Raw genomic sequence first — 23,260 nt, forward strand, 5'->3', positions numbered from 1 at the left:
TGGGTCTGCCTCATTTTTTTTACCGTTACCATAACGATTGGTTTCTCAAACAATCAAAGAAATGATGTGATCAGTCAAATACAGTTTCAATTAATCCAGTTCAGTAGAGTCTGCATTCATTCTACGTCTTATCCCAGGCTGATCTGTGAAAGGAAATGAATGAGTTTGCTTGGTAGTATTTAGCCACTGGATACCAGGTTGAGCAGTTTGTCCATGTCCATGTCTTTGGTGTCTACAATGCCCAGCACATCCTCATAGTCCACCGCCACGACCCCGATTTCCATGAACACGTCCTCCTTATCCCCGACCACAACCTCATTGTCCACGGCCACATTCCCTTCCTCTACAAAAAACAGGTGGCACACCATCGCCCTCGTCATCATCATCATCTTCAGGCACTAGAAAACACAAAAATTAGGCCATTTTTATTATTATGAAACAAAGCTGGGTCGATAGAACTGAACCAAAAAAAATACGTCCAACTACGGGCCTCTACAAGCCTACGGGCCTAACTAGATTATTTACACAAAGGTAGGCTTATTTTCAAAGAGTATAGGCCTACCCTAACGAAACACTTGAGATATGGTGTGACTATCCTATTTATTTTACTAGACTTTAAACAGAAAGGCCTTTCAAAATTATCCTTTACTAATCTATACTAATAATCTTTATTTATAAAACAATAATCACCTGCTGGCTGCTCACCATCACTGTTATTATCGTCATGGTCATCCGAATTATTTTTGGCGTTGCTATGGTCACTGACACTGTCAACATCATCACCCTCAAAATCCAAATTACTAACCGACGCTTCATCACTCGACTATCCGAATGTGTCATCCTGATCAAAAATACCAACGACTTGGTCTAACCTTAGTTGCTTTGTTTTTGTGGCATTTTCCATAGCGCTGTATTACACATCAGTGATTTTCATAGCGTAAATTTTACGTAAAAACGTAAATATTTTTCAAAAAAACACTTAGCGACCTTGAAATTAAGTTTATATCTGTACTACCGATAAAGTTCTGTCAATATCTGCCAGGTGGAGACACTTTCAAGTGATATTTATTTAGCTCCAGACTATTTCGGGAGCAGCCACCATAGACTACCGCCCCCCTCGCTCTTTGAAGAGACAGGGAACCAGTCTTCAATTCAGAATTTATTTAACAGACTAGAAAGAATCTTTTATGTGGTTGGGTTAGAAACAGTTTCAATCGAAGACAATCAGTGACAGTTACGAATAACACCATCAAAACTCGACAATTTAACACCAGACCACTGCCACACGAGAACGAAACTTGTACGGGTAGGGTCTGAAACACGGCCCCGGCCGCGGCCACACGTCTGAAACACGATCTCGGCCGCACATGTCTTAAACACGGCTGGCCCCATTTACGATGATGCAGTATTTAAGTATATCATTTTATACTAATACTATTGCAAGTAAATGAATCGGTTAGAGTTCTATTTGAATTTACTTTGCTCTGTTTGGTGAATCTTAAGACAACTTGCCATCATGATCTTACGGAAACTGAACACTGTGCTCTAATGAAAAAGCTTGACTCCAACAAGCAAGAACACGGAAAGTAAAGCTAGGGATAAGTTGATTTTTGTATGTGTGACAGAGTGCATGGAAGTGTGAATGAACCTTTTTCTTCTATGTAACATTTCTTTTTTTGGGTGGTATATCCTACAAGCTATGCTTTTTTTTATCTTCCCCTCTGATCAATTATGGCAACGTATATGTGTAAAAACATCAGGTTTATAAATTGTATATTATTTATTATAAATTGGTATAAATTTCAGAAAATAAACGCAAACAATTATATTGTTCGTTTTACCCCACTAGTAGATACATAATATTCAATAAAAAAGGAACTAAATGAACTAAATATCTCAGTTTCCCCAAAGTAAATTAGCAGATGAGCTTTTCGGGTATTGTATAGGTGTTGGCAAAAAATAATGCACAACGTACACAAAGTAAACACTACTATTTAGTTTTAGATCTTTAGTTTATAGGTCTTAGGTTATATGTTATACTTAACCCAAGAACGAAAAAACCTGAGGCCCCTGAAATATTGAGCTGCTTCTTCGTGCGGTCTGTCAACTACTATGATCTTAACATAAATACTGCATATATGCTTAAGAAATTGAAAACTTTATGAAAGGTGCCTGTAAATTTCGTGGAACTTTTAATGCAATACGGGATATCGACAAATTCAAGTTCTTGAATTACTCGTTCGATGGCGCTAGTCAGAAAAGGAAATTGGAATCTAAATCCGCCATGCTCTAGTTCATTTGCGATGAAAATCTCTCTCTTCAAGTTTTCAATGAGCGATATTTTACTTACTATATATCGTCACGCATAATCCTTTAAAAATGTTATCCTACCGCTACGTTGGATATGATAAAACTTCACTGCAAAGGCTAGAAATCACAACTAATGTCCTAAAATTATCAAAAAACATTTTGCAACTGCTGACGATGTAAAGACTGGTTGCCAGGTATCACATGGTGGCAGCACTTGACGGCCCAATTTTGATTGTTGGTTCGAGTCCTGGTACCGTATTTTCCGACACTTTCGATATCGTTTTAAACAGACGATGTTTAGAGTTCAAGGTCGCCATAATGAAATGGAATATTAATTTATGTTAGGCTACACTCATATACCAATTAGAATTTAGGACGTTGATAAAAATAATTTCTTATAGTTTCGAAATGTTTCAAAATTAACTAATGTTGAAAATCAAAAGAGAAAGAAAACCGCGTATATTCATTGTACAGTGTTTATATAAGCCGCGCTGCTGTGGCAGCGTGCCAATAATCAATACACAGCAGTCTAGTACTAGACTACAGGTGCGCAGCATTCAAAGTATACACTATACATTCAACACTTGGATACAAACAATGAGCACTAATCCGGTAATTTAATATTAGAAACAACAGATCCCAATGATTTAAATATAGCTGCAAAGCAGCAATAACGGGTTTTCTACACAGTCTTAGAATCCTGTTCAACGGTGGATTTCGACAAAGCATTTGATAAGGCACAACATCAGCCATTACTAAACAGGCTATTAGGAAACAGTATCAGTGATAGGTCGCCCAAATGGCTCAGCAGTTATCTCTGAACGAAAAATTGTAGCCGAAATCAACGGAACGCCTCATCTTGGAACAAGTCAGTCTAACTAGTGGAGTCACGCAAGGTAGTATCCAAAGTGGTCTTCTGTTTAATGTCCTGACAAATGACATACACAGTAATCCAAAAACCAGACCGAGTAAATTTCCAAAAAACGAACTTAACACGCTGTTCGACCAAAAAACTTAATGTTCCGACAAGAAAATCTTGTTCAAGTAAAAACAATTCAGTTTGATCGAACAATACGCTTTTTGTTTGAATCAAAACTTACTTCATTCTGACAAAAACATGTGATCGAATGAAAAGCTATGTTATTGTTGAAATGAAAAACATTTTGTCCCGTCAAAAATATTCGGTTGAGCGAAAACAATTTTTTCGAACGAATGTTTGAATGAAAACAATTCTGTTTGATTGAATGAAATACTTAATACTTTTGGTTCGGAGAAAAAACTTTTTACAATATGCTTGTTTGAATAAAAAACTTACGGTTGGTTATGACTCCTTGTGACTGGCTTTGCTGAAAGTCGCAACCCGTCGCAAGGGAGCGTAGGTCGATGAGTCGTTGCGACACAATTGTCGCTGGCGGTCGCAGTGATTGGCGTCGCAGTGAGTCACAAGCCGTCGCAAGGCCGACCTACGCCCTGCTTAAGTCATTAGGAATTAATGAAATACCAGTTTCATTTATGATGAAAAAACTCAAATGAAAAGTCTGGCTTATAAAGCTGTCTGCTGAGACGAAATTTTCAAAAAAATCTTCATTTTTGGCAATAAAATTGTTAATTGTGATTGATCGTTGCAAGTCACAACCAGTTAATCACTTATTAACATGCATTTTAATAAATCTGATTCCTCCTTTACAGTGAACTTAGCTTTAACCTAGTAGAGGCTACTAGCCTATGTAGGCCTATGTATATGCGTAGGCCTAACATCCGGACAGATTGGTCGTAGGCCTATTGAATAACAACCCACCTAAATATCGTAAATTTAGTTTTGAAGTTCAATCCAATGAGTCCGTTAATAAACGCAACAATTATACTGTGTTTGTTTGAGACCGTAAAGCTCAGTACCGGTAGGCCTTAAGCCGCGTAAAACTCGATAAACACTTCAAGCAACACAGCGAACGATCTCCTTTCCCCCACAGCGAACGCTTACTCCGAATGTCAAGTGTGAGTCCAGCATACGGATAGGAGTGTGTTATATACTTGTATTTAGTAAATACCTTGTGCATTTGACAATGATCTGTATGTACTGTAGGAAATATAGAATATTGATGGTATTGATATAGAGGTTGAAGCCCGCGGCCGAATAAAGTAATATATTCTTTTATTTTGATACCTTGTCGACATAACAGCTTTTCTCCGCTATTTCTCTTCGGCGTGTTTACTTTAGGCCTACGACTCCCCGGTACACTTATGATTTACCTTAGTAAATACACGGTTAATTTGGTAAAGAAAAATAGGTATTGCTAAATTAACTGCTTGAGGCCCGCAGCCAAATCACTGGTAGTAATGAATTAATTTGTACTCGATTTGATTCTCAGCCCCTGAACGACGATGTAGTGACACACGTCGATTTGTCGATGTTTATGGCTCGACAGTGCTTTTAAAATCTAAAGTAGTAAATTTCCTGTGTATCAGTAATATAATTTGATGAGGAAAATGGGTTATTGTTAAAATTAGTTATTAAAAACCGCGACAGAATGTGCAATCTTTCGGTAATAAATTTGTTAATTTATGCTTGAATTGATAATCGATGTGACAAGAAACGTGCGGTAGATTTCGGAAAGACAACTTAGAAAAACATGTCGGCTCTTTGAATGGGGCTCAATTTTCGATGTTCACGACCCGACAGTGCTTTTGTAACGTTGATTCTTCAAAATTCGCACGGAGTATTTGTAGATCGAAGTGAGCTGAATAATATCAGACGGATTGTATCGGCAACAGCGGTAATGTAAAAAAGCCTATGTACTTTTGACAAAAAATGTGTGGAAAAAAATAATAATAATAATAATAATAAGAAACACGCGAATCTCAATAGGGTTTTCTGTGATGTAACAGAAAACCCTAATAATGCAAACAGTGGTAAAGACTCTCAACTACTATGAGAATGACATCGGCGCTGTTTTCAATGTGACATATGTAAACACATGAAGAAGCGACTCGACTTATACACCGACTATAGCCCTAGCACAACTTTTTAAACTGAAAATTTTCGAATTCAACACATTGTCAGGATATCATACTCAAAGGATTATGCGTTGCCGTTGTATAGTAAGTAAAATATCGCTAACTAAAAATTTCAATTTCCGGTTCTGACTAGGGCCATCAAACGAGTAATTCAAGAACTTGAATTTGTCGATATCCCATATACCACGGAGTGTTATCTTAGGGGTTTCCTGGTTGAACAAAATCATATCAATGAGACTGTCATCTGATTCTCCATCAACATTTTTTCCATGGGCAGATTTAGGGGTGGTCTCAGGGCCCAGATTCCTGCCTTCCCACTGGGATTATAGCCACTACGTAAAAAACTCCCACTAACAAACTGTATTATTTCATCAAAATTTATTCAAATCTAGCTCGCAAATCAAGCAGCAATTAGATAATCGGTTGGCCAATGACAGAGTCGATTGAAGCGTAACCGTTCAAAACTGAAATAGTCTAAATTTGAACCTTTGATAAGACTAAGAAAATCTCTCTCCTTTTTTAATATTCTTTTTTCCTTTCATTTGACCATTTAAACAAAAAAAGTGGCCGCAGCCGTGTTTAAGACGTGTGCGGCCGGGACCGGGACAGGGGCCGTGATTCAGACCCTACTACTAGTACGCCAATCAGAGGCCACAGTCTACATTCTGCACAGAGGCAGGATCGTAGCGAACAAGCAGCATCCATTTGTGTGTTCGATTTCAACTATATACTACACAATGTTGGTCCACCAGTACGGTGTTTTTTAACCCAAATTAGTATTGTTTACTATTCTTCTGGATGTCAATACAAACGTTTTTTTCGTCACATATGCTCACATAATTAAACGTACCGCGATTTTACATGAATTGGCTCAATGCCAATTTCATATCGCTGACAAAGGTAAACCAAAAAGCCTAAGATGTACCCCTTGATTGAATTCAGAAGTTTTCATGAAAATCTGTCTATTGATACGATCTCCATCGGTCGTAGGTAAAATTCCCTAGGTAAAAATCCCCAAATATTGGAAGTAGGTAAAAATTCCCACTTGGTGATTTTCAAGAACATTTCAAAGCAAAATGTGTGGTAGACCACATGGGGTTTTGATAGATGTAAGCTCTATGTATATTCGGCCAATAGAAATCCTGTAACTCTGCATGCTATATCCTCCCCTTTTTATGCTGAATAAAGCAGTTATCTGTAGTCAGTCTAAGAATCGGGTTGATGTTTTCTTTCTCCGCAAATGTGAGTGTCCACAAAATGTTTCTCCAATTTTGTTCATTTGCAATGAGATTGAAATGTGTTTGAACTGCGCAATGGAATCTTTTGTTGGGATAAATTCTTTAAATAAACTGTTAGAATAAAATTAATTGTTAGAATTAATAAGAATAATGAACTTTTTATTTGAAATATCTTAACATTCGAACTGGAATATTTTTGAGCTGTGAACTCTAGTTGACTTCATGAATTATAAGTAATAGTGAACTTATAAATGTAGATATTTTAGATTCAAGCTAGTGTAATATATTTGAAAAGTGCAATGAACCCTTTCATTAAGCTGTGCGATAACTTTAAGTACTAATTAAGTATTAACGAACAGTAAATTTGTAGTATGTTTTAATTCAAATAGTATATACTATAGTTTGTATACTCATGATATCCTTATGATGTTCCACAAAAATAAATTGGATATATATACATCAATAATATTAATTAATTGACCAAATGATTGTATCTACTTACACTACATTCAGGAGGGGGATTTTTACCTACTTTGGAGAATTGGCGATTTTTACCAAGATAATTTTTTACGCTAACCTCTCCATCACACAGACACAACTGCATGGTCATTCATCATGAATATACTTGATAGCGGATTTTCACCACTGACTCAAATAGACACTCTCCATGTTCATGGTGTGACGATTTCTATACACTGTGTACGAAGTTGGTTAGACAACTTATTTTCATAAATCGAACGATTTCCAAGATTCACACCCCCTCTATCCCAATTTTACAGCCCTTCTATAAAATTCACTGCTTTTCATGGCTCTGGCAGTTGAATCATTTGAAGTTACCAAGAAAACTTTAACTGGGCCACACAAGGTGTTTTTCATATACATGCACAGATCAATACACCACATTGCAGCGAGTATGTGTCACGCACATGTGTGAAGCATGAATATAGGTAAAGGCCATCTGTACTTGCGAAAAGAAATGCAGTTCCAACAAGAGGCCCATGGGCCTTGAAGCATTGGTAGATTATACTGTGGTAAGGTATTAAGTGGTTAATGCTTTACATCTGCTGGAAAATGTTCTATGACGATGTGGATTGGAAGGACCACAGACATAAGAATTGAATGTATTTCATTTTTTCTGCCGAACGAATTAGCCTTCGCTATTTGTATTGTTACACCTCATTCATGCAATTTTGTTAAAGACGAAACTAGTTCATTCTGATGTCCCAGCCGAGAGATTTATATCAATCAGTATTTCTATACAAAAACCTGTCTAATAAAACAATTTCGTCACTTTCGCCTACACAAGATTCGTATTCAATGTACAACTGTAAGGTTAATCTCGACTGACTGTGGTTTTTCTAACATGAACTGTTAGTCCCTATTGCTGAATAATGAAAACAACTAGAATGTCGCTGAAGACTACTGATGTCCCCACATCAGGTGAAACACCTAAGTATAAAATACACCCCCGAGTGTATGTCGACCTATTTCTGAAGGCAGGAAATGAAAATACAAAACGGCTTCCAGTGACCTTGACCTTTGACCTACAGGACTCAAAATCTAATCAGTCACTCACTAGGGTAACCCATTTATTAAATTTCACAAAGTTATCTTATACCGTTTATGAAAAAAGAGCATGGAAATGCAAAATACAAAACAGCTCCTATCGAACTTGACCTTTGACCTACAGGACCTGAAATGTAATCAGTTCTCGAGGTCTCGAGGATAACCCATCCAAAAATTGTCACCTATTCATCTCAAACCATCTACAAGATAGAGCCCGGATAAGAAAAATACATAACAGCTTCTAGTGACCTTGACCTTTGACCAACACTACCTGAAATCTAACCAGTTATCCACGGTCCCTAGGATAACCCATCCATAGAATTTCGGTAAGTTATCTTAAACCGTTTATGAGTTAGAGCCTGGAAATGATATTCACAAAATGGCTTCCTGCGACCTAGACCATGGACCTACAGGACCCAAAATCTAATCAGTTAACCATGGTCTCTAGTACAACCCATCCATAGAATTTCAGTAAGTTATTTTATACCGTTTATGAGTTAGAACCCGGAAATGAAATTCACAAAATGGCTTCCTGCGACCTTGACCTTGGATGTAGAGGACCCAAAATCTAATCAGTTACTAACCTCATTTAGTACAAGACAACTCTTGAATTGGAAGAATATCTGTCGAAGGGTGTATCTGCTCGGGCACGGAAACCACTGCAGACAGACGGACGGACGACGAAGTGAATACAGTATGCCCCATGATGCTTTGTGGGGGCATAAAAACAGAACGATTTTTCTGAATGCAAATACTCTCGATGCATAAGAGGTAGATTACCCGGACAAACGTACGCACAAAAACGTCGCACAGTGAGCTATGCCGGCGTTGGTGTCACTAGTGAGGCAGGCTGATGATTGCTTGTTTGTCTTTTTGTTTGTTAACGTCGTTCGGACTTTGGTTTTTAACCCTATTTGATTGTTCATTTAACCTCTCTACGGGACGGCCTTTGAAGTGTTTCCCACACACTGTAGGCAGTCAGCAGGACTCGAACACCACTTGACACTAAGCACTGATAGTGGATGCAACAGCATCACACCTTATCTCACTGAGCTACCGAGGCCGCTCGATTCAATTCCCAAAAACAACAGAAGCGGCAAATAACCATCGCGATATTGCAATTTACAACAAACAACGTGTAAATTCAATCACTGTTGTTCAATGCATGGAAAAAAAGTTAATTTTCCCAGTGCGCACTACAAAGCAAATCGATCTGCCGAGTGCGTAAGGGGCTGCTACCGCCTCGTGAATGCGCAGGAGGGCAGGGCATCTTAAACTGAAAACTTATAGTAGAATATAGCCAACTGTCAGTCAACTGATTGATGACATGGTTGTTCTCGGCGTACTTGACAATATTTTCCGCTGATAAACAACTCTGGTAAAATTGAATAAAATGATCTATCTTTATTGGTGATATTGTATCATGGTGGTAGCCTACCGTTTACTGTTTGATGTTTCGTGTCATCATGAAATGGTTTTAACTTAAGCAAAGGCGTTCCCGCACGTTCACATAACTTACCTATACGGGTTTCAGTCACGACTACGCCTGTCGTACCACTGCTTTAGAAATACGTATTGTGATGCTGAGAATTAATCCTAATTAATCCCGTGGGTACTGATAGTTGGAATAACAGTGATATTCAAACGCTATGATATTCATAAATAGGAGGTACATAATTTTATGTTTTTCTATTCAGAAGAGGCCTTTCCCTATTCTTTTCCGCCAATGTCAATGCGAACATATCACTACGCGATTGCCCAACCCCTCTCATCCACCAGACTAACAAGAAAAATGCGATAGAATAACTTTTTGGGCCATTAAATCAGAAATCTGGCGACGCTATCTTGAAGGGAATAATTTAAAAATTATTTTGAGTCATTTTCAGCTGTGTCTTATGTTTTACGAGAAAGGAGTTACAATTTGAAGTGACTTTGAAAATGAGAAGAAGAGATGGCGTTTTTTTACTACAACTTTCGATCCATTTTACTAGCATTGGCATGACGTCATAGACATCAACCAATGCTAATGAGGGATTAATTGGACTGAGGCTGTAGACTGTAGTGGGAACAGGCTCCAAAATGGCTATTTTACACACCAAAATGACTGTGGAGGTAATCTTCGAGATGCATGTAATATAAATTGGGTTTTTTCACCTACCACCTAAGACATACCACGACACACAACAATCAATCAACAAGAGATCCACGGATCTTTATATCTCGGGCGCAGAATGTTATCTTTGTAATGTATAGGCACCATCTGATTGATGCATCTTTAAGGTTTTCCTTGAACACTTCATGGATGTGTAAAATCTGCTGATTTCGGTGAACAACATCATCGAAATCTAATTAGCAATCATCACGGCAATACGGGATATCGACAAATTCAAGTTCTTGAATTAATTGTTTGATGGCGCTGGTCAGAACCGGAAATTGGAACCTAAATCCGCCATGCTCCAGTTCATTTGCAATGAAAATCTCTCGCTTCAAGTTTTCAATCAGTGATATTACTTACTATATATCGTCACACGTAATCCTTGAAATATGTTATCCTACCGCTACGTTGGATATGATAAAACCTCACTGCAAAGGCTAGAAATCACTATAAGTGTCCTAAAATTATCAAAAAACATTTTGCGACGGCTGAAGCTGTAAAGACTGGTTGCCAGGTATCACATGGTCGCAGCACTTGACGACCCAATTTTGATTGCTGGTTCGAGTCGTGGTACTTTTCATATTTTTATTATGAATCTACGAGTGTAGTCCTTCAAAAATCAATTCTATTTCATAATATTATTTCATATTTATCAGTGTAGCCTGCAAAAAATTCATCTTAGAGTCTTGAACTCAACAACAAAGTGATGACACCCGGCACCAGTCATAACTTCCATTAGCTGCTTTGAGCGTCATCGCTAAATTTGTGGTTTTTGGCATTTTGACATTTCTAGTGATCTTTAGCGTTCAAAGTGAGGTTTTATCGAATTCAACACATTGTCAGGATATCATACTTAAAGAATTATGCGTGCCGTTGTATAGTAAGTAAAACATCGCTTACTATAAACTTGAAGTGAGACGAGGTTTGGGCCTATTCGATTGTGCGGGCATAATCTTCCATGAAGTAGCGTATCGATTGAATCTTCGGTTATTTGCATAATGAAATAGATATGGGGAGACGGAGTCGATACTACGGTTATCAAATTAAAAATAAACATATAAGACTCTCCCATGACTGGGAAATGAGAAACTAGAACTGAGCAGATTAATAGATGAGAAGATTAAAAGACCGGTTTGTCTGCGTCAATCGAATATCCCCTTACATTGATTGACAGAGGGAGCTCAGCCAACCGCAGGGAGCAGTTATTTTACTTCAATGTAACGTTGTGCATCGGCCTTCTAGCCGTTTTATGAAACAAAATGCTCCTTGAAATTTCTTTAAAAATCGCCATAAATTCGTCGATTTCTCTTAAATGTACGCGATATTCAAAATTCCATTTCCAACAGATTTTAGCCACATGATCAAGCTACATTTTGCGCATGAACATTGTAGATTGTATGACTTCGTGTCAAAGTTATAACCTCGATTTTTGTGACCCATTACAACATCTCGGGCTACAAGTACATGGCAAAACCATGTCACAAAAGGCAAAAGAACAAATTTCTAGTGGCTATTTGTCTATAGTTGAAGGAGCATGAAATAAGCCACACAGAGACTTTTAAGAAACTTTTTTCTTTGCACTGTGTGGTCAGCCACACATACTGCTTTAGCCATATAATGTACAAATGGGCTGATGGCCAGCCACACAATTTCAAGTCTGTGAGAACAAATGAATGGACAGACGATGAAGTGAACTCGATAGCCTGCTGGAAGTCCAAAGTAGGCTAAAAAGGCAATAAGACTAACAGTTAGAAGTGGATATTTTGAACACACTTCCCCATCATTCCATAGTGAAGAAATTTTAAAGATTTGTTTGGTATTCACAATAATGGTCTCGGTCAATTCATGTATGGCTATTTCAACAGTGATCTCCCAGGTATTTTCAATAATCTGTTTTCCTTTGTACACAATATCCATAGAGTCCTTTCTAGAAATTTGATAGCATTCAATATACAATTAACCAAGTCCATAGCATTGTCAAAATGTCTTTTGATATCTAGGCCATTGCTTTGGAAATTTAAATCCTATCATCTCAACATCAAGATTTTGAGTGAGTGGCCGAGTTACCTCATTACAAGTATCATTGCCTTTTTCTGAATCAGCTATGTAACATCTTTGACCAGCTACATAATTTTGGTGGCACATCATCGTGCGATGAATTCAAGCATTTTCAAATTACTTTTGCATCTGTGATGGCAGATGATAGATATTCAAGTTATTGCAGACAACTTTGATTTCATCACAGAATGGTCAGAAATCAAACCATGGCTTAGCTATGATCAAAACACAACCTGGAAACAAAACGCCAGAAGGAACATGGGTTACTAAACATTGCCTAGTTATGAAGTGCATTAAGTGGTGGTAAACCAGATCCCTCATGCTCTTATCACATGATGTGACTGTCTGTGATGTATTCAAGTCCTGAAAAGGTGCAAAATGCAAGCACAACGCCCCTCCCACAAAGCGTTTTGGGCATAAAAACCCCTCAATTGATTAGCGGTACTGACCTGGTAGGAAAAATTTTAAGATTTAAAAGATGATCTAACTTCTTACCTGTAAAAAGCTACACGGAGTGCCCGTTGCTAAATCTAGTGTCATATTGCCTAAGACTAGGCAGGTTTTTCCTGATTTATGGATGACAATCTTTCCAACAGATCCATCATGAAAATCTTTTAAACTGGTTCCTTTATTTACATCTTCATTCTGAAATAGTGAATGATCAAATAAATGAGATATTCATCTTCAATATTAAGATCAATATTACATTTTCTAATTAAAAAGTTTTAACTGGAATCCCAGTACTACTGCTGATAAAAAAATCCTGAAAATTCTATCTAACAACCAAACAAGCATGGAAGGTTCAAACCACAAGAGAAAATTTGTTTGAAGCTTCTAAGGCTATTTGATGCTTCTTATAGCCGATATTCACAAAATTCGCCATGTTTTAAAAGCTGACCAAAATAAAACTGTTAACCTGTGAAATCAACAAGAGCTCCAAGGGACACTATGGCCAGCCTGTCAGCTTTTCATAAAATGGCAAATGATGCATTCTGTGGGTTAAATTTGTCCTACACTCCCAGCTATTAGACTATAGTCAATCTCAGGCTAATAATTTACACAATTGAATCGTGTTTTCATAAGTAGCAGTCCCAGACAGCGACTGGAGCTGGCAGGAACAATTACTTACTTCATCATACTCCATCTCTCCTTAGCTGCTTAGCCTAAACAAATACCGATATACAGTTTTCCTTTGACCTCAGATAAATCTTTTCCCTTAGTCCTATTGATTTGAATGCGGAACAGAATTGAATTTTCTGAAATTTGCCCAACAATATTGAATTGGATTTGCTGTTTTACCTTGTTCAATAAAGTAAAATTGAATTGGATTTGATCTTTTTTTTGCAGAATAAAATTTGATTGAATTTGCAGTTTGAGCACATGGCTAATTAGCATATCAAGGTCATCCATCCGATTTGAGAAAAAGCTATTTTTCCCAGACTTTGCACAATTCCCAGTGGGCACACAACCAATTTTCGACATTGATCCTACGTTGAAGACCGTGACATCGAAATACGAACGTGGATTTACATCCTGATGGTTGCGTTTACGTCGCTTAAGATGTTGTTTTCAAAGTTGTATCAACATAGGTATAAAACACGTTCCATTCTTTAAATAATTGCCCATGGGCCAAGAGGTTTACCGCAGCCTTATGAAATGCACGACATAAATCAACATATGTCAGAAAAAGAAACAGCCAAGGGCACACGAGCGTATTTTTTCGCCCGATCGCGACGATTAAATCCACAGATAGATATCGAACCGAAATTCTGACAGCGTACGTCGTAAATTGCGTGAAATCAACAATGCATACTATCAGTTCATGAAAACAGATCGCTGGGCAGCCAGTGAGTGATGTGCCCCTACTTTGTAGGGATACGAGTAAATTCGGTCCCAGTCAGAAAGATGATCCGAGTCGCAGTTACGCCACTTCATCGACGATTTCATCGCACCGCAGCCGTGACGGTACGGTGAGGGAATGGAGCGTCATGACAATGTGCAGGCAAATCGCTCAAGAATTCAAGAATTCCCCACACAATGCCTAGGCATAAACGGGATCACAGCAGCCAACCGTAGCATTACATTTGATGACGATTAGTTATATCCTAAACAATACTAGTTCGCCTGTTCGGTGTTTTCTATATGCAAATAAGTATTGCGTAAAATTCATCGGCATATTCATATGCAGATTTCATTCACCAAAATAAGCACTGGTGCACTAAAAATAAATTTTAGAATGCAAAATATTTTCAAATTAATATTCCTATTCATACAATATAGATTTAGAATACAAGTTTGGCAAGGAAAATGTGTTACTAAACAGTCTATCGACGGGACTCCGTAGCAGGTGTGCGTAGATCTGATTTGTTGTTGCGGTGCATAGGGAACCCCGTTAATAAGAAATCTCCGTCAAAACGTCATAAATGTAGGTTACGGGTGTTTACGCCATAAAACCCGAGGATTGGAAAAATCCGCCGACAAAAATATCGTTTTCGGCAGAAATCTCCGAGGAATCGATAGCTACGATCCCGGTTCTTTGCATGCGGCTAGGCGCTCATGTCATGGACCGTTTGCGCTCATACAAATCAGCACCACTACTAGCATAAAAAAACGTACCACCAAAAAGCGGACGCACCCGCTCAAAGTGACGGCATAGGAAAACCAAAAAGACAATTACTGAATCATTTTCATTATATTTTGAAAAAATCTATGTGCTTATAGTAATTAATACGAAAACAACACTTTGTGCTAAAATTAATCTTTATCAATGGGATTCGAACACGGAGCAAGTCACGTAGAAATTCCGGTTAGAAATCGAAGTGATATTTATATTTTCTTTATTGAAGAGACAACTATCTTGAATTATTGGGAAATTAGAATAATGCCAGCGTTACCTTAGCGATGTATGCACTACTTTGCATTGGACTTGAAATCATGGGACTCGAACCCCACCGACCCGAATCAATCGATCCGATGTTGTAACATCGCAGCCATTTTGATTATCAGGCAAAGGAGAGTCAGAGAGTCACCCGAGATCCCGCAGTGTTTCAAATAAAGGTAAGCTATTGTAACTTATTTGATATGAATGGAAATATATGCCCTTATAGGCCGATATGGTGTGACTGTTTTTTCATAACACGGCCGCTGGTGGATTGAAGCAATTGAGAAACGATACACACGCAAAACTTTTCCCTCGGTCACACTGACAGTGACAGTGACAATACGCTAACTACGCCACCACAGCGCTAACTACAGTACACTGCGACGCTCAGAGAACCATCGACTTTTGGTGTAGTTTATCAGTACACTCAAGTGACAACAAGAAAGAAATTCTAAAAATGGGCTTGCTGACATGGTTGTACTGAAAGCTTGCTTGGTGGTTTTGTATTTCTGTTGTAGAATTAATCGAACTTTGAACTGATTACTTGTTAAAGAGCCAAGAGATAGGTCTTACATCATTACATGAAATGTTACACAAAGGGACTGGGAATCGGAATGGTTTTATTGTAGACGTGGACCAAGTTAGTGCAAGCTTTTGGATTTGTTATTAGGGTTTTCTGTTACATCACAGAAAACCCTATTGAGATTCGCGTGTTTCTTATTATTATTATTATTATTTTTCTCCACACTTTTTTAGCCAAAAGTACATAGGCTTTTTACATTACTGCTGTTGCCGATACAATCCGTCTGATATCATTCAGCTCACTTCGATCTACAAATACTCCGTGCGCATTTTGAAGAATCAACGTTACAAAAGCACTGTCGGGCCGTAAACATCGAAAATTGAGCCCCATTCAAAGAGCCGACATGTTTTTCTAAGTCGTCTTTCCGAAATCAACCGCACGTTTCTTGTCAAGTCGATTATCAATTCAAGCATAAATTGACAAATTTATTACCCAAAGATTGCACATTCAGCCGCGGTTTTTAAAAAACTAATTTAAACAATAGCGCATTCACCTCATCAAATCATATTATCGATACACAGGAAATTTACTACTTTAGATTCTAAAAGCACTGTCGAGCCGTAAACATCGACTGATCGACGTGTGTCGCTACATCGTCGTTCCGGAAATCAGCTGAGAGTTTCTCCTCCTCATGAGAATCAAATCGAGTACAAATTTATTTATTACTACCAGTGATTTGGCAATACCTTTAACCATACCTTTTTTCAATTAACCTTGTATTTGCTAAGATAAATCATTAGAGTACCGGGGAGTCGTAGGCCTAAACTAAACACGCCGAAGAGATATAGCGGAGAAACGCTGTTATGTCGACGATGTATCAAAAGAAACAATATAATACTTCATTCAGCCGCGGGCTTCAACCATTTATCAATACTCTATATTTTCAACAGTACATACCGATCTTTGTCAAATGCACAAGGTATTTACTAAACACAAGTATATAACACACTCCTATCCGTATGCTGGACTCGCATTCACAGTATGAATGTTGCGTTTGTTAACGGACTCATTGGATTTAACTTCATAACAAAATTTACGATATTTAGGAGGGTTGTTATTCAATAGGCCTACGACCAATCTGTCCGGATGTTAGGCCTACGCATATACTTAGGCCTACATAGGCTAGTAGCCTCAAATAGGTTAAAGCTAAGTTCACTGTAAAGGAGGAATCGGATTTATTAAAATGCATGTTAATTAGTGATTAACTGGTAGTGACTTGCAACGATCAATCACAATTATCTATTTTATTGCCAATAATGAGGATTTTTTTGAAAATTTCGCCTGAGCAGACAGCTTTATAAGCCAGACTTTTCATTTGAGTTTTTTCATCATAAATGAAACTGTTTTTTTATTAATTCCTAATAAGTTAAGCCGGGCACAGGTCGGCCTTGCGACAGCTTGTGACTCACTGCGACACCATTCACTGCGACCGCCAGCGACGATTGTGTCGCAACGACTCATCGCCCTACGCTCCCTTGCGACTATTTTCTGTGATGCAACGCGACACGACTGTCACAACCGACCTACGCGCTCTTGCAACTGGCAGAAACTAGTCGCACGAAGTCGCTGACAATCGTATCGCCACCAAAACTTGCAATGCAACGCGAGGATCGCATTGCGTCGCAAGGCCGACCTACGTCCGGCTTTAAGTTACTGCGGAGCCCCAGAAATATCTTTTTTTCGTTCAAAAGGCCTTTCGCTTGAAAATTTTTTCGTCGGAACAAAATTTATTTCGTCCGAACCAATAATATTCTGTTCGATTGAATCAATTTGAAAAAAATCGTCAGAACAAAGTTGAAGAAACTTTTTTTGTCCAAACGAAAGGTTTTTCGTTCGAACAATCGTTCGATCGAACAGAATCGTTCTAATTTGAACTGAATTTTCTTGTCAGAACATTAAGTTTTTCGTTTGAACAAGTATGTTGTAAAAAGTTTTTTCTCCGAACCAAAAGTATTAGGTATTTCGTTCAATAGCACAGAATTGTTTTCATTCAAACATTCGTTCGAAAAAAATAGTTTTCGCTCAACAGAATTTTTTTGCCAGGACAAAAAGTTTTTCATTTCAATAATAACATAGCTTTTTATTCGAACACATCTTTAGGCTACTTGGGACTTTAGTCCTAGCGGGCTTTTGCGTTCTCTTTTCGTACGTCATCCGTCCGTCCGTAGTCGGAATCCAGTTATTTTAGGAAGTTTTGAAGACGCTTTAATGCAATGTCTTGATATTTGGGTTACACATGTATCTACCCTAGACACATCTTCAGCCCACAAACTGGCCCTGTCAGAATCAAGATGGCTGACTGGCAGCCATTGATGTTTGCCAAAAAACAGCACTTTTCATACATTTTTGAACTTTTTGAGGGAAATTTTGAAGACGCTTTGATCAATTACCTTGATCTTTCGTATATATTTGAATCCCCCCAGGGCCCATGAGCATAACAAGAATTGGGTCGATCGAACTCAAGATGGCCGTCCTATGACCTTTTTAGTGCCCAAAAATGTCAATTTTGGCCCAAATTCTGAATCCTGTAGCTTCCTACTGGTCTTCCATTTCTCATTGCAATTGCTGATGGGTATTCTTTGGAAAGGGATGTTTTATAGCTGAGATAGGCATTTTTGATCAACCAATTATGACGCAATTGGTGGCCATCTTGGTGTCACCAGTACTCTTTCGTAGGTGGGAATAAGTTTTTCGACATTATCTTGATACCTAAGCATATTTTGCCACCGCAATGAATTAGAAAGTTGTAGCTTATAAGGTGTTCGATGATTGTAGTGAGTTTCAAGGTCATTAATTTTTGTCATGGCCACCAGGAGGCGTTGAATAATATAATATCTTAGTATTTCTATATTATATTTGTACCGATGCATATTTTGTTACTACAATCAATTGCAAAAAAAGTTGTAGCTCATGACATTGCCTATGATTGTGGTCTGTTTTAAGGAAATTAGTTATTCTATATGGTCACCAGGGGCATTGAATAGTAGAATAACTTAGTATTTCCTTATTATATTTGTGCCTAGGCATATTTTGTTAACATGATCAATTGCAAAGTTGTAGTTCATCACATGTTCTATGATTGTGGCGAGTTTCAAGGTCATTGGGTCTGAATATGGTCACCAGGGGGCGTTGAATTGTAGAATAACTTAGTATTTCCATATTAAATTGGTAACGAGGCATATTTTGTTATCACAATCAATTACAAAATCGTGGCAAATGACGTGTTCTATGACTGTGGTGAGTTTCAAGGTCATTGGTTTTTGTATATGGTCACCAGAGGACGTTGAATATTGAAATTATTAGATTGTTGAGCATTCGTTACCACTTCCCAAGTGGGCATGGTGTCTCTGGACCCCTAGTTTTGTCAGAATGAAGAAAAGTTTTGGTTCAAACAAAAAGCTTATTGTTCGATCAAACAGAATAGTTTTCATTCCCACAAGATTTTCCTGTGGGAACATTAAAGTTTTTGGTCGAACGGCGTGTTAAGGTCGTTTCGGAAATTTACTCAGTGTGGTATATTTTGGATTACTGTGTATGTCATTTGTCAGGACATTAAACAGAAGACGACTTAGGATACTACCTTGCGTGAATCCACTAGTTAGACCGACTAATTCCCAGATGAGGCGTTCCGTTGAGTTTGGCTACAAGTTTTCGTCAGAGATAACTGCTGAGCCATTTGAGCGACCTATCATTGATAATGTTTCCTTATAGCTTGTTTAGTAATGGCTGATGTTGTGCCTTATCAAATGCTTTGTCGAAATCCACCGTTGAACAGGATTCTAAGACTGTGCAGAAAACCCGTTATCGCTGCTTTGCAGCTATATTTTGAATATTGAAGTGTCTTAACAGAATCTATCATCATGTTGATAATTTGCTAGATTACTTATCGGATTGTGTGGAAATGATTTTGCATAGAAAAATTTAAAGCTGAAAGAAAAAATGTGACTAACATAGATAAGAGCCACGATTTTTCTTTTTACAATAATAAAGACATTAAGCAAGATTAAGTTACATTTCCTTCAAATGACAATCCACTACGATCATCCGATAAAGTTTATTGCCACCATAGGCTACTGCCCACTAGCTCTTTGAAGAGACAGGGAACCAGTCTTCCATTCCATTCAGAATTTATTTTACTGAAAAGTAGTTCTTAAGTTTTAGATATTTAAACTGAAAAATATAAATGTTCATACAGAGATTTTACAAATGGCTGCTAACGCAAGCACCCAATGAAAGTAAAAGAAAATTAAAAGAATTTTTAAAAAACGTGAAAGTAAATGTTTTTTTGTGAAATTTTATGTCAATAAAGAATGAATTAAATTGTCGGCAGCACTATCCCGCGCATGAATACCAATTTCAAGACTGATCACGCACGCTGAAACAAGGTTGGTATGCGCTGCTGAAATAACAAAAACGATTAAACAAAATCATAAAACAATGAAAACGACAACCAATATAGCCAATATACGAAAGGAACCTAGATTTTATTACTGCATAAATGTGTGTAAATATCAGAACCCAAGAAAGTTATCGACTCCCCAAGCAAGTTAATAATCCGTGTGATAGCAATATGGGCTTGCAAGCATGCAAGCCCATGAAAACTGTCACTGGCTTGCGATCAGTAGGTATTCATAATAGACATAGCCTAGCTCTACAGTTCTGAATGAAACCCAGCAGTACTAGCCCGAGGAGCGTGCTGTTTTACATGATTGCACCCACACCTTAGGCCTACTGTAATTATATTAAGCCAATCAGATTCCCTTTTTCATTTTAGCCCTTATTATTCCATTTATCCATGAAATTTTCCTCGGCAATGATACAAAATGCAATCTGATTGGTGCGCAGGAAAACTTGTAACAAACCTGTGTGTAACGGGGTTCGTGCTGAAGCTGAGTCTAGTTATGCCATTGCAGTTTAGCTTAAAATATTCATATGAAATTTATCCTGATTTTCAGTTTTTCTGCTAGAATTCCCAATAACATTCAATGCATTTTCTTCATTTTTATCATTAATCATGTACAATAAATCAATAAATCTGTGACTGCCCGCCCCACAGTTTTTTTGGAGTATGCTCACTTCAATATTTTGTCAGTTTGGTTTGTGTGCGATGTGAGATTCACGTAGGCCCCTATTTTCTCTGATGAAACGTGGGGGGGGGGGCGTTTTTTGTTGGCGGTAACTAAGGCCTTCATCATACTCCATCTCTCCATAGCTGCTTAGCCTAAACAAATACCGGCATACAGTTTTCCTTCGACCTAGCCTCAGTTTTCATGCCAGTCATAGGCTATTACCATACAAATGGAGTGAACTTAAATGCCGTAGTTTTCACATGAAAGGATTTCCAATTGAACGTATGAATCATACTTTGAGCATTATCCATTCTCAAATTCCTAAGTAGTCTATCCGAATTTTGAATCTCGTTGAAATTTACATCGGTTTTTTGGAAAATTTGATTGCAAAATAGCAGATTTTAAGAGCCAATCAGAGGGCAAAGGCTCTGTCTAGAATCTGCAGAAATCAGCAGCATTTCACGTGATCCTGTGGTATCGGCTACTGTTTTAACTTCAGGGTTTTATTTTTAAATTAAAAATTGATTTTCAAGATCGATTCCTGTAAAATCCTGATTTGGTTTTTGGGAGTTCTTAAATGCACTACAAAAATATCCCAGACAACTGTGCAAGGGTTGGGAAAAATTGCTTCGTATCAAATCGGTGATAGGCATGGATGGCCGTATTGTGCTCATTAGCCAAGGTGCTTGTATTGCAAATTCAATCAAATTCTATGCAAGGGAAAATCCAATTAAATGTTATTTTATTGAACAAAACCTCATCCAATCCGAATTTCCTTTTCTTATGTTCGAATAAATGAGATGAAGGAAGAAATATGATCTGAAGTATTGGTTGCTGCCATCTTCCTGTCAATGTTACTTTAAAAAAAGATTATTGTACTGTGTAAATTTCATGTGAGCCGAATGTGTATTAATATGAAAAATCCATTGCATCGATAATATTAATGGCTAAAGTGCCCCGTGGGGCCGATGTTTGTCTTATTATTGCATCAATGAAGTAAATTTCAGATTAAGAAATCCTTATATTATATAAATGATAATGAATAATCATTAATGAAGTTTTATTTTCAAAAATCAATTCAACTTGTTTAAAATCTCATAGCGCTTAGAGAATTTTGAAATGAAAAACAAAGCATTGTAATCGATGCCATATGCTGTGTTAAATGCAGACTGAGGCAGTCAATTCAGTACTTATAAGGCCACACAAAGAAATACCCTAGTTTCTTGTCAGATTATCATTTTTTCCTAGAAACTGACGATGGCGGGCGAATTTTATTTCTTTTGCCTTTTTAAATAAAATAGTTGAAATAAAAAGGGAAATTTTCCATGCAAAAAAAACTGTTATAAGCTCCCTAAACCTATAAAACCAACTATATGGTCACATTTAATTGAAACTGAGACAATCATTTTCGGTATTTTCATGCTTCCTCGAAATGAAGTAAGAAGAAAGGCACATGCCGCTGTTAACGAATAACTAGGGGTCCAGGGACACCATGCCCACTTGGGAAGTGGTTTCAAATGCTCAACAATCTTACAATTTCAATATTCAATGCCCTCTGGTGACCATAAACAAAAACCATCATGATCTGATGATGACGATGATGACAATGATGGTGAATCATCTTCGAGTTTATCTGATAACGATCAAAATGAAAACAACAATGAAGATGATGCATGTCCATCTTTTCGAGATGAATTAGCGATGTGGGCAGTCAAAAATAGAATTACATGCTCTGCTGGTAATGAACTATTTGGAATTCTGCGTGAATCTGGACATGAACTTCCTGGAGACCTTCGTACTCTTTTAGAAACGCCAAGAAAGGTCACCCACGACGAAAAATGTGATGGAAGACATATTTACTTTGGTTCGGAATGGGGTTCCAGAACTTCGCTGAAAAAGCTGAAACATTGAAACGCTGAAATGCCTAAAAGAAAATGCTGAAATTTCAGGGAATTTCCCAAAAACACTGAAATCGTGCTAGGAACCGACAATACACGTTTTGAATTTTTTCTGGGCCGGGACCGCTGCCGAGTCCTGAACCTTTGCTTTAGTCTCTACCTAATGTTTGGTTATAGAGACATGCATAAACAGTATGAATCAAAACCCTATCACAACCACACAAGCCAACTTTAAACACTATGCTGAATATTCCAAGAATGTGGTTTACTAAGATGAAAAAATCTTATTTGAACATTTCAATGTACCATATTTTCCGGTGTACAAGTCGACCCGGTGTATAAGTCGAGGTCAAATTTTCAGTTTAAAAAGTTGTGCTAGGGCTATAGTCGGTGTAAAAGTCGAGTCGCTTCTTCATGTGTATACATATGTCACATTGAAAACAGTGCCGATGTCATTCTCATAGTAGTTGAGAGTCTTTACCACTGT

General features: G+C 37.7%; 1 protein-coding gene across 1 annotated transcript in view; it reads right to left on the bottom strand.

Moving 5' to 3' along the window:
• LOC141904223 (DNA-directed RNA polymerase III subunit RPC4-like) overlaps positions 1-23,260 on the bottom strand; it is a 111,581-nt gene that overhangs the window by 17,326 nt on the left and 70,995 nt on the right. The window contains exon 8 of the mRNA XM_074792786.1: positions 12,838-12,987. Within this exon, the coding sequence (XP_074648887.1) occupies positions 12,838-12,987 (150 nt within the window). The remainder of the gene's footprint in view (positions 1-12,837; positions 12,988-23,260) is intronic.

Source organism: Tubulanus polymorphus, chromosome 4, assembly GCF_964204645.1.
Source record: "Tubulanus polymorphus chromosome 4, tnTubPoly1.2, whole genome shotgun sequence".
Lineage (NCBI taxonomy): Eukaryota > Metazoa > Nemertea > Palaeonemertea > Tubulaniformes > Tubulanidae > Tubulanus > Tubulanus polymorphus.